The sequence below is a fragment of the Megalops cyprinoides genome, chromosome 18 (assembly GCF_013368585.1).
Source record: "Megalops cyprinoides isolate fMegCyp1 chromosome 18, fMegCyp1.pri, whole genome shotgun sequence".
In the NCBI taxonomy this organism is placed as follows: Eukaryota; Metazoa; Chordata; class Actinopteri; order Elopiformes; family Megalopidae; genus Megalops; species Megalops cyprinoides.
In genome coordinates, this window is record NC_050600.1 from 6,077,150 (window position 1) to 6,090,211 (window position 13,062).

The 13,062-nt window shown below is 42.4% G+C and overlaps 1 protein-coding gene across 3 annotated transcripts; it reads left to right on the forward strand.

Moving 5' to 3' along the window:
* The first annotated feature begins 2,199 nt into the window (after nucleotides 1-2,199).
* Nucleotides 2,200-11,403, forward strand: LOC118793490 (clathrin light chain A-like). 3 transcript variants are annotated; one of them, XM_036551702.1, is made up of 7 exons: nucleotides 2,200-2,483; nucleotides 4,265-4,302; nucleotides 5,285-5,402; nucleotides 5,875-5,986; nucleotides 6,698-6,751; nucleotides 8,976-9,011; nucleotides 10,305-11,402. In XM_036551702.1, the coding sequence occupies exons 1-7, from the start codon at nucleotides 2,312-2,314 to the stop codon at nucleotides 10,474-10,476; spliced, it is 702 nt and encodes a 233-aa protein (XP_036407595.1). In that variant the 5' UTR covers nucleotides 2,200-2,311; the 3' UTR covers nucleotides 10,477-11,402. The 3 variants fall into 3 exon arrangements, with proteins under 3 accessions (XP_036407595.1, XP_036407596.1, XP_036407597.1); XM_036551703.1 differs by lacking the exon at nucleotides 8,976-9,011 and having other exon boundaries at nucleotides 10,305-11,403; XM_036551704.1 differs by lacking the exons at nucleotides 6,698-6,751; nucleotides 8,976-9,011.
* Nucleotides 11,404-13,062: the final 1,659 nt, after the last annotated feature.

The following is a 13,062-nucleotide window of genomic DNA, read 5'->3' on the forward strand; positions in this document are numbered from 1 at the left end:
GTCTAGACATGCAGTATTTTGTATATACTGCATCACCTGCCCAGAAGTGTTAATTAAAAACTCTGTAGGCCAACTGTTTTATTCGGTTGGAGTTTTACTAAAGCAATGAGACCGAATATAGTCTACAGCCCCTCTTTGATGCAGCATCCCCAAGGGCAGACCCATATTGATTGGTTGCTTATGTCTGACTATTGCACCCCATGTAGACACACCAAATTCACAATTCCTTCTCGTCTGCAGACATGTGCTTTTGGGTATGTATGACCCCCCCCCCCCCCATTCCTGTGGCATTGGTGACAGTGACGTGGTGCGTGCTTGTATGAATGCACTAAAGAAGTGGGTGGGTGAACTATAATAGTGGCATACACCATCAGTAACCCAATCTCTGGCAAGCAGACAGCTGTGTTGGACAAACACAACCTGATATATGCCCAAAAATGCATGCTCAAATATTTAGCCATGTGTCCAATGTGTCAAATAACCAATCAACCTGGCATTTTAAAGTTTAGATTGTTTTTTACAGATTGTTTACACATTTCTCATAAACTTAATTAATTAATTTAATTAATGCTGTGTGATAATTAAACATGTGATTAACATAAGCATCTGAACTTAATTAATTTAATTAATGCTGTGTGTTAATTAAACATTTGATTAACATATACATCTGAAAACAATAACAGTAGCCAAATCAACACACTGCTTTTGCACAGCACCTTCAATGATATATGGTACTCATTTTGCTTAAAAAACAGCACAATGCCTCTTAAATCTGCCAGAGAAGTGATTCATTTTGCATGCATATGTGTGTGTGCTGAGTATTAAGTGAAGAGATTATTCATTTAGCATTCAGTTGATTCAGATGAATTATGAGGTCTCCATTAAGCAGGCTGGTCATACCCAAACTTGGAAGCAGAACATAAAAAATACAAACTCCTTGGAAACTTATACCTAAGTCCTGAAGTCAGCTTTACATGCAGGGCTACAATGTTTTACCAATGGTTTCATTCACAGCGTTATAACTCCCCTTAGTGGTCATGTGTATGTTTCCCTTAGACTTCCCTCTACCCTACATATCAAGATTAACCCCAAAACTGGGTGAAAATCAGGTAAGAAATGGAAGATTGGTGTTGAGCATAAACAAACATTCTATAGAAAGTAAGCACAATGTCAATGGTTGTCCAGGGTTATGGCCAGAAAAGAGCCAGCATGTTAATTTCCAGGGAGATACAGTGGGGAGATCTTGCCATTTTCCACCACCAGGAAATACATTGTCGGAACTACTGATGCATAAAATGAACAAATGCTACTCATTTTTTTCATTGTTGTTGTTGTTGTTATGCTTGAATTTAAAATACATTTAAGGTGAGCCAGCACAAATTAAGAAATGTTTCAGCCTAGATCGTAGTAGCCAAAAGGAGCTTCCAAATTAGTAGCCAAAAGGAGCTGCAAATGTGCATTCAGGTAAATAATAAGTTGATGATAATAATAATAATAATAATAATAATAATAAGCTAAGGTTCTGTTGTACATTTTAAGATCTCAGCCTACAGTTAAAACCACAAGGATCAACTCTGAACATTTAGGCAATCACCCATGGCCCCTGGAGTTAATGCAACACACTGTTAGTCATTTAGCAAACCAATTTCCTTGGTTTGGAACCAGAATGATAGGCAAGAGGGCTACAAGTTGGCCAGGATGTCACTAGTTCGTGGAGTGACTTTGTGGAGCAATACACAGAGTAGGTGCATGTGTGTTTCTTTAAAATAACACCAGTCAATAGCAACTCCAAAGTATGCATTCACAAGCATTGCTGATAATCTTTGATACACTCATTTTAAGATAAGTATATTGTTAAACAAATCGATTATTTCATGTCGATCACAATCATTCCAAACGAAGAGTGGTACGTCTATAACACATGAACACCAGAGGAAATAAATTTATAACAACACGAACCCCTGAAGAAACTTAGAGGAGTTAGAGATGCTAGGATTCCTTCTTATGCGTCTTTCAGCAGCAAGCGATTATTTGCATAGGGGAAGACCACACGACGTATTTAAAAGGTTCACTCATTCCGTTGGCGTAACGGGATTTGGTTCGTGGACGGTGGTTGGTTGAAACTCCTATCCGTCAAAAATCTGTCTCTCTGAATGGCTCAATTCACATTTCCGCCTCACATCAAGGGAATTACTATTACTTCCCCTATCGTCATCTGCTGTATTTGCCCAGTAGCGCGACTGGACCTTGAAAGATCACTTTAAGGGCAATTTTTGCCTTTTATCGGGTAGCTAGTGTTTAATAGTTAGGCATGGACGGTTTCGATGCGATGAACGCGGCACAGCCAGCCTCCGCGAACGGTATAGGAGCGGAGGAAGACCCCGCTGCTGCGTTCCTGGCCCAGCAAGAGAGCGAGATCGCGGGAATAGAGAACGACGAGGGTTTCAGCATCCTGGACAGCGGCGAGGTCCCGTCATCGCACGGTAATTTAGCAGGTGCAAATTGTATGGATCCAGTATGCGCTGGAATAATTAGGCAACGAACAGAAGTGTAGTTAAGGATTATTCTATTTAACAGGCTCCAAGGATGGCTAGGAAAGGTGTCATGGTGGTCCTTTGCTGTTGTAGCTGGCAAAATCACCGATTGTTGTAGAATTTTAATGAGCCTTTTATCTAGCTGGAACAGAAAGCAGCAAAATCGTTTTTTACCATTCTTAAGATAACACGCAAGGTTGTTTACAGCTGGACAAGAGCTAGCATACCCGGTTAGCTAGCAGGCTGCTTAGCTACATACACTCACCGTAGGCACATACAGCTGCCGAATGGGGGGCTTTGTTCCGACTCGCCAGCGGTCCCAATGCAGCTAAATACCAGCTCGGTTTTAGTTAGGCGAAGCAAGCCGTTTTGTCATGTGAGAACGCTTAGTTTAAGCATCTCGATGCTGCCTTTTCTCAGACAGATAGCTAGATATACATTTACACTGCGCCCAAACACTAGCGTGTAGTCTATACTACTATAGCGTTTCAACCCTAATACTGGGGTTGTATTCCCAACTACAGAGTGATGAAGCCTTGATTTCTAGCGACGCTTGCAATTGTAACTTTTCTCCCAGCTGTCGATTAATATGTTGCTAGCTAACTGCATATTTAAATAGCAATTCTATAAAAGGTGAATCTATTCTGAAACGTTATGTTAGAAAGTTAGGCCCGAGCCTCTGTAAATTAATTTAATACAAGCTGACATGTAGGGAAACATGAAATGTTTCGTGTTGTGTGAGTCATAAAGTTAGTTGCTACAGGCTGCAGGCTGGATTCATATTTAGCCTGCACATCGTCAGCTCTGAATCAGAAACAGAATTTTTACTGGATACAACTGAATAGACTGTTAAGATTTTCACAGGATGGCTGCGAGGATCGCCTCGTCCCAGAGACGATATGAATTGTTTTCACAATTTTGCACATTGGTAAAATTAATTAGAAACAGTACCAATATATTAAATTTCAGAAAACATGCCATTTGAAACATATTTATGGGTATGGTATTGTTTACACGGATTTAAATTTAATGTCAGGAAAAGAGAATATTGAAGGGGTGGCTTTCATAGAATGATAGCTCTATGGTGGCTCAAACTCAGCAGAAATCAGAGTTTGCCAGAGTTAGATGTAAGACTTTGTAAGGGAATTCCCTCTTCCTCCTCTGTATGTAGGCAGTGCATTGAATTGTAGATCAGCAGTCTTTCCAGTGTGGGAGGAATCTGACCTGAATACAGACAGTGAAAAGGGCAAAGATGTGGTCTTCTTGTCCAGTCACATGACACACTCTTAAGAACATGAGAATGTCATACTGGCACAAATGGGGCATTCAGCCGTCTTGGATAATCGTTATGCCTGTATCTAAAATAATAACAATGTATTTTAGAAGCACCCGCCACTTCCACCAGCGACTGCTCGTTGGTTCCCATGAGCCTTTACCAGAACAAGGTCAGAAGTACAGGACCTCCCACCCAGGCCCTACCCTGTCACATGGTCTTGTTGCTCTGATTGGAGCTATTACTCTCAGCCATTCATTGGGGGGTTCCCCTGTAAATTTAAACTGGAAAATGATCATTATCCTTGATGATAAATGGTAAACACTGGCCAATGCAGAGGACTGTGATGAATGAACTGCGATGGCATAGGTCTGGCCTAACATTAGCTTTTATATAGTTTAGCATGTTGGACTGGCTAACACTGAAATCATGTGAATGTCTTTTTTTTCTCTATCAGATGCAGCTGATGGAACAGTGAACGGGGAACCTCAGCAGGTAGGTTGTGTACACATTTACTTACAAGAGAGATTGCGTATAGCATGAAGCTAGGCTAATGGGAATATGAGTTTTACACCCTGTAATTACGTTATTGTCATTTAGGAGACACTCCAGAGTGGCTTACATAGGTTACAGTTTTTACATGCTATCCATTCATAGAGATGAATATTTACTGAGGCAACTGTAGGTTCTGTAGTACCTTGCCTACTCAAACCAGCAACCTTGTGGTTAAAAACCCTTCTCCTTATCATTATGCTACACTGCTGCCCATAATCCTGAAAACAAATTGTCTGTACCCCGCTACTCAGGATGATGTCACAGAGCTGATAACAGTGTACACAAATAACTCTGACTCCAGTTATCTGGCAACCCTGTGGGAGCATAATCCTCCATATTTTACAACGTGCAGCATCAGCATTATCCCCAGCACTGGAGATTTGGAGTGTCTGGACACTGTGCCAAAGCCTGTGAGTGTGAGATGAGCCGGTCTCTTGAAAGCTGCAGGGCGCCGCTAAAGGTGACCGCTAGCACTGACTGCAGTGCAACGCGTGAGAGGCAGCTGACGAGGGTCAGAGTCATTTCAATCCTCCAGCCTTGTGTGACTGCGCTTACTCATGCACGGTCTGCTCCGCATTATGTGTGGCGTGTGGAGCTGCTGTCCTGCTGGTCACAGCTGCGCGGTGAAACCTGCAAAACCTTCCCTGATGTCCTTCCTGATGTCCACAAAACATGAATCCATTAACCCCTGATCCCATGTTGACCCGCATCACTTTAGCGCAGGTGATGCACTGATCCCCTAATCCTCATAATATATGGATACTGTAGTGTGATTGTCCATGTTGTCTGTCAGCCCATCCTGACTATACATAAATCAGTTATTTTGGGCAGCACTTGCTCTGAGGTGCTGCTTGTGAACACGTAGAGAGGCTTGCTGTGGGAGTGTTACTGACCATGCTGACTGCATCTCGGTGCTACGCAGGAGACCAACGGCCCCTCGGACACCTATGCGGCCATCTCTCACGCCGACCGGCTGCAGGCAGAGCCAGAGAGCCTGCGGAGGTGGAGGCAGGAGCAGCAGGAAAGGCTGGAGGCCCTGGGTGAGTGGGGCCTTCGGGGACCCCCAGCTGGGGCTGTGTGCTCACTGCTGATGGTGCTGCCAGCCCTGGATGTGTGTTTCCATCCTGGGTGGCCTGGCTGTGGGGGACCAGCTCTGGAGGTTGTGTCTGGGTGTGTAGATGTTTGCGTGTGTGCATTTGTACATCTCTGTATGTTTCCTATGGGTGTGCATGTGTGTGCATGCATATGTGACTTGTATGTGTTTCTGCAGGTGTGTGTGGGTACATGGGTGTGTGTGTGTGTGTGTGTTTGTGCATGTGTGGGTGTGGTTGCACGTGTGTTTGAGGAAGTGGGTGTGTGAGAGCATGCGTGCGTTTGTGTGTTTGTGCATGTGCAGGTGTGGGTGTGAGTTTGAAGACCCTGTTCTTGGGTGAAGGGTGCTGTGAAATGGCTGATGGGTACAGACCATATTGGGTAAGCTCTCACCCCATGCCCGTCTCTGCACCGTTCCAGACGCCAGCTCATGCACGCAGGAGGTCGAGTGGAAGGAGAAGGCCAAGGCCGAACTGGAGGACTGGTACACCAGGCAGGACGAGCAGCTGGAGAAGACCAAAGTCAACAACAGGTGACACTCGCTATCCCCACGAAGGCCCAGACCAGGGGCTACCTTTACACCTGTGACTCTCTCTACTCAGTGTTCTAGGGCCAGCCTGGTATGATAGGTATGGAGCAGTACAGTCTTTGAACTTGAAAAACCCTTAACTGAGACACCCTAAAGCCCTATGTTGCTGAGAACTGTTGCAGCCTATCTGTGCCATACTAATAACAAGACGCTCTCATATACATGATGTTAACTAACAATAGGGTTGTATGGGTGTATTCTTGAATGAAAAAGACGGTCTTTACTGTAGTCTTGATTTGGTATCTGAGAATTAGTAGGGTTGGCCAAAAATTAGATGTCATCTGAAATGGATAATTTGTTACTCTCTGAATGAGTGATACATGGAAAAATGTACCCTCCTTATTACAGTTTTAGACTCTTAGAGGTCAATCTTTAGCTTTACTGACTAGCTTTACATTCCAGGCATGATAATAGTCTTTAAATGCCATTTGTCAGTGCAGAGGTGACCTGTTGGGGGAGGGAGTATCTGGCTGGAGGCCCTGTCAGACTCACACTCCCTGTAATGTAAACCTCCCCTGACTCTGGGTAACTGGCAGTAGATGATGGCCTGAGCGCTGACCTGTTTGTCCGTTTCCTGTCTTGTTCTTCTCCTTTTTACGGCTCTCTCTCCTCTCTCCCGCCTCCTGCTCTCCTCTGGGGCTCCTCCCTGTCCAGGGTGCTGGATGAAGATTTCTACAAACAGCCCTTCTCTGAGCTGATTGGTTATGTGTATGTTGCTCAAACTAACATCCTTTCTTTTCACACGCTCTCCATTTGCATCTCATTAACACCTTTTTTCTCATTTGGGCTCTTTTTTTTTTATTTCTGCACCCCCCCCCCCCCCCCCCCCCCCCCCAAAAAAAAAAAAATCATGCCACATAGATAAGGAGCAATTGTATCCCTTCCAAGCTGTCTTCACACAGTCTGAGAATCACAAATCTGGCGACAGTCATTTCAAAAGCTGTGAAAATTGTAATTTTACAAGGATTTTAATGAGCTTTTTTCAGAGCTTGTGGCAATAATGTTTAAAAGCTACAGAGAACATAATGATAAATGTCAGATACAGCATAATGCAAATGTTTAATCTTAAAGGTTGAGTATAGCAGTAGCCCCCCTGTCCAGTTATGTAGTGTTTTGATTTTAGGTGTAAACATCGTTTCATCATCATCTGTCATAACGCAAGAGCCATGAATGTTTTCAAGAATAAGCCTACAATTTTTGTTTATACACTGTAAGTTCAGATTGCATTTAATGAATTGATAATATTTTTCGTAAGTGATGTTTTTTTTTTTGCCTAAATGTATATTAACACACATTGTCAGCACCTTTAGGAATGAATAGAAAGTGAAAATCTGTACAGAGATCAGCATAAGAAAAGCACACTGGCAATATCTGGGCACTGACCAGAAAGTCGACTCAGGCGGAGAGTCAAATGACCTTCTATTATCAACCTGCCTGTGGTCACTTACAGCTTTATAAACAGGGACATAATGAAAATTGAAAATAAGCAGTTTGTTTAAAGAGCCCCTGTCTAGTTGGTCACTACCCCACATATGTTGTCGGTAGATCTGTGTGAAAGTATGGGTCAATTGTCAGGGAAATTTGGGCACTGCATAAAAGAACTCATGTCACATTGAATGCCAAGATAGTACTAAAAATAATGCATTTGTTTCAAATTGAAAGGCTTGAACATATTTCTGGACATACAGTGTATAATTCTGTATTTGTATGCATTTTTATTCATAATATAGTCATATGCACAGTAATGTAATTTTTTTGTTTATATTCCATACACCATATACAAAAAACTGTGAAAACTGAATAGTTAATGAATTCCAAATAGTATGGCAAAAGGTGTCTTCTTCATAGCTAGTGTAATATAATAATATATAATGCTATATAATCTGCCCCAAGCCATGCCTTGATGCTCTTTGCTTTAGTAGTAGTATTAGTAGTATGGTAGTATGTGAGTAGTATGATTAAGTCAGACTAGTATTATTGTTTAAAGCAACTGCATTTCCATCTTTGTTTCAAATTTGTAGCTCACTATTACATTGTGGTTGGCTGCATCCCTTTTAAATTCAGATGTCAATCATGGGTTTCTCACCCAGAGTTGGTGGGTGTATTCACCACATACCTTCATATGAACTTTTGTAGGGAAGTTGTTTAATCAAGGGGGTGTCTGTGGAGACGTTGTACCGTGCGGTAAAGATTAAATCAACTTATTCTCTGAAAATATGATTCCCAAAAGTGCAGTGTCCTTTCTGAGCATGAAACTGCCCAGCCCATTTCTCCATTTTGATCAGTACCTTCTCTACCCCCACACTTCCCCCCTCAGGCTGCACATTTTGGTCTAGTCCAAGGTCATGTTGCCATGGTGTTGCACAGCAGCCATTTAAATCCAAGGGAACAGCCATAATGTAGCCCTGCCACCTGCCACTTTATAGCAACAGGGGTCTTCTTTCACCGTTACGATTACAATATCATAAGACATATTGCTATGTATGAGCATAGCGAGAGCAGTTATGGATACAGTTGCTTCAAACACACAATAACCTAGTAGAAACTACACAAGCTTTATAGAGTGCTGTACACCGGAGAGTTACCGTTTTGGCGTCGTCACGTAGGTAGCTAGTTTTCCTGCCTTAGTCCCTGTCTTGGTTTTGCAGCTCTCCTGTCTGCTGTTAAGTAAATAAGAATGAACAAATTTAACAGGGGCTTTATTAGCTGTGGAGGATTCCTTTGTAAAATACAGCGCACTGTGGCTAAGCCCTGCGAATGGCAGTCTGAGGCAGCTGCAAACCAAGTTCACCTGGAACACCACACCAGGATGTGTTTTTGGGTAAAGCGCATGCCCGGCTTATGTCATCTGCATAAAGCTCTTTTTACTTTCATTTCTCTACCTGACGTATGATCTGTTTCTCCTTGTTTCTTTTCTCTATGCACCTTTAAGCACACACATTAACCATCCTTGCTACCGCCTAGACCAGTTAAGTAAAAAAAAAAAAAAGCAAAAAAATATTTGCTGAATGGTGATTTCAGAGTCTGAATTTATTTTCTGTTCACTGCTTAATTAGAGGGTGTTGGGTGTCGCCTTGTGATGCTGTACCAGTAGTCCACTTGTCTTGTGTGTATCTGTAGTTCTCAATGGCTTCTCATCCTCATTTGCTGTATGTGTTGTGCAGTGTTGTGGAGGGGTCCTTTACAAAGCTGTGCAGGAGTAAGCTTACGGTCTTGAAGCCACTGCTGATTGGGCCTGATTAGCAGATGCCAGGGTAGTAGTGAGAAATACATTTTCATGAAGAGGTGTTGCGTGATTGGCTGTTTAACCTTATGAGCGGCAAAGCTGAGAGTTGGAGGCATTGTGCTTTTCAGCTGCCTCTCTGTGCTTTAAATGGCCATTTAAAGTCATTATTTCTGAAATTAATTGTTAGATAGAAAAAATATCTCAGCTTTTCACAAAAAGCAAACGGTACTGCAAGCTTGGAGCACTGATGAAGGAATTTTGTGGGTGATAAAAAGGAAATTGCAAGGTGCTTCCTTCAAGACAAATAGCTGAAGCTCATAGAATATTCTAGAGAATATTCTATGAGGGAAGAGGAAAATAAATGTTTTTTAATTAAACCAACCCGATTGATACAACCTAATTTTGTTTCATAATCTATAAAGCTGTCTTGTTTATAATAGAAAACCTGTAGATAAAGTTACTAAATAAAGGTGAGGGATGACTTCAGGGAATGTGGGTTGGAGGCATGCTGTATTAAATATTTTCAGAACAATCATTTGTTTTTTATGTGATCACCTGAATGGTGTCTGTATCTTGTGTCATTGACTGGAATGCGCTGACTCTGTCTTGGGACTTCACTCCGGCCTTTTTCCCTGAATCAGACCAAAGCAACACCATTTTTAACGTATTGGACTATGGGTTCAGTACACCTATATAAAAAAAGTTACATTTGTTAGTCTGCAGAAATAAAAAGTAAGCAATAAGCAACAAGTCAAACAAGTCAGTTGGAGTTCATTTAAACAGTGGATAAAGCATTCATTGTGAACATTCTAATAGCAAATGTCATTAAAGCTGAGGACACCTAAATTAGATTGATGATCTACCACGCAGTAATCTGCGTGGGCAAAACCACCATCCCCCTCCCTTTGGGAGCAGGACCATTACCTGGTTGGGATGATCATGGCGGTGGCTTTGGCTGGAACAGGGCAGGGGGCGCAGGAGCAGGCTCTCAGAGACCCCTGACTCTCCCTGACCGTGTCACTGCGTACCCCCCAGGGCGGCTGAGGAGGCCATGGCGTCGGACATGGACGAGAACAACCCGGGAACGGAGTGGGAGCGCGTGGCGCGCCTCTGCGACTTCAACCCCAAATCCAGCAAGCAGGCCAAGGATGTGTCCCGCATGCGGTCTGTGCTGATCTCCCTTAAGCAGTCGCCCCTGGTCCACTGATCCCGCCCCCCCTCCCGGGCCCGCACCGCCACCGCTAGCATGGCAATATCTCCCTGCGCCCGACACGGAGAAACCCACAGCTGTCAGTGCTGTTGGCAGTCCCAGCAGGCCCCGTGCTCTCATCGCAAAGATCGATTTATTTTCGTATTCTTTTAAGGACCAAACCCCACTTCTCCCATTCCCCAGTATGCTGTTTATTCCACTATGCATTTCCCTTTGATGTCCCAAAAAGACCAGTAAACATGTAGTGTTTGTACGTGTGTACATATATGGTGTGTGTATGTCTGTATATAGGCTATATAATACACACAGAGAATGAAGATAGAAATATATATTGGTTTTATTCAAGATAAGGGGCAGCCAACTGTTGTTCTGTGTACATTTCCCAGAATCCTGTCATTGACATGTCATTAAACATACGTGAAATACTTCTTGTGACTTTGATCTGAGTAGTTAATGTTCAATTAAATGCTGTCGTGTTTTTGTGAAACCTTACAATGATTTGGAACAGTTGTATCCATTCAAATTAACACAAGTTTCCAGATAAAATAATAACATAAGGATGACCTTACTGGAAACATCATTCTAGAACAGGTGAAGGGTGCTTATTGGTTTCTAAAAGGAAAGTAAAAATGACTGAAAATGAGCAAAAACAGTAATACACAGAGGTTTTTTTCCAGTATAACAAGAGACAGTAGGGTTCTGACTGGTAAGCTGTGAATTCTCAATGGGACATTTACACACTGATGGTAGCAAAATCTCAAGATACCCAAAAGTCAGTCAACGATGTGCACAAATAACTATTTAGCTATTAGGTTTCCAAATAAAGTATAATAAAATTTACAAGGCTCTCAATGTGTGTAAAGGTGAAGAAGCACGATTCACCTCAGCCACCACAGACATAAAGCACCTATCTATGTCCAATGTGGTCAGGTAACATACAAAAAATAGTATACATACAAACATCTTTGAGAGAGTGTATGTTTTCCCTATCCGCCAAAATCTGTTACTGTTTTGACCCGAATCTTTGTTAAATAATTCAGGGAATGCCCATATGGTTACCATCACACTACTGTGAAGTGTCATTTTTCTACTAACATAAAAATCTCAAAAACACTGCTATGCCAGCTACTCCGCAGCAGTCATAAACCTCAGCTCATAAACCTAGAAGAGAGTCCAACTTTGGCTTTAGTGACATTGGGAAGCCAGAGTAAATCTGACATCATTCATTGCACTTTTCCCAACTGGCAGGTCAGACAGTGGCTCTCCCTGAGTAAACTAAAAAACTATATTGCCAGTTCTGACGATAAGCCCAAGCCTTTAAGTACACAAGGGTGGAGCAAGTTTGTCCAATCCAGTGCAGCGTCACTATGAGGTGGCGTGAGACTGCTGACGTACTTGTCCATAATGTGTGTGTGCTCTACAAACTACTCCCCTCTCCATCCGTGATGTAGTTTTTGTATTTCCTCTCTATCTTCTGGTGTGCCTTGCCTCAGATCCATAGCCTAAGACAGTTCTGATGGAGGTCGATAAAAACTACTTGCAGTTCATTCGTCGTATAGCTTTTCTCAGCACAAATACCAAGTTTTACTTATTACCGGGTCACTCTACCACATACAAAGTCTAGGTATCACCCTTTCCTCTGTCTCCCAGGCCAGAAAAACTGTCAGCTCAGATGGCCCCAGGGAGAATTTTATGCCTAGAGCATCAGGCTATGACATAATTCTCCAAGGCCATGAGGGCCTGGAGCCATCATTTGGCCAACATAAGACATGTTAGGCCCTAAAATGGAGGGAGTTTATGGAATAAAGGGACCCCTCTGCAGTCAGTCTGACTTCGGGTTCGCATCTCTATCGACTGAGAGTGCTGTATCTTTGTTTCCATATGCATATGTCCTAATTATAATTACTGATTGTTGATTAAATTCTCTCAATGGCTTTATGACTTCCTCCTAGGCAAAGTTTTTCCCTATCAACCTTAAATACATAACTGCCCCCCGCACCTGCTTTCTATTAACAATGAACACAATTCCATTTCATGCAAATTCATTCTCTTTGGTCAGAAAAGAGGTGTAAAGTCTGAGTACACCACAGCATAGAGCAATAACACCCTGCTCCCAAAGCCTGTAACACACCCCACTGAAACCTTCAGCATCTATAAATACTTCAAGATTATCATCTGCATTTTCCACAATACCATAACGATGTTGGTCATAACTGCAAGGGAGTATTTAAAGAATGGATTTATTGCATACATATACTCAAATCCTTGGATGCTGTGCAGAGGTGGCCATAAATGAGTGTTGAGTACCCCCTAGTGGGGAATGATTTGACTGCATGAAGCTTTACATTACTATGTCAATTGAAGCGGGCGTAAGGACATAATTTGTTCTACCATTCCAAAATGTCCAAAACATATTAAGTGGCTCTCTTTTAGAAAGCTAAAAAAAAACCCACTCCCAATTCTGAAGAAAAACATTACATTAAGCAAGCATGGGAGGACCGAGGTTTCCCAGAGGGCTGCCACTTCAAAGTAATTCTTTTGATCTTGAACCTGTGTATTGCTTCAGATTTCTTTGACACACAC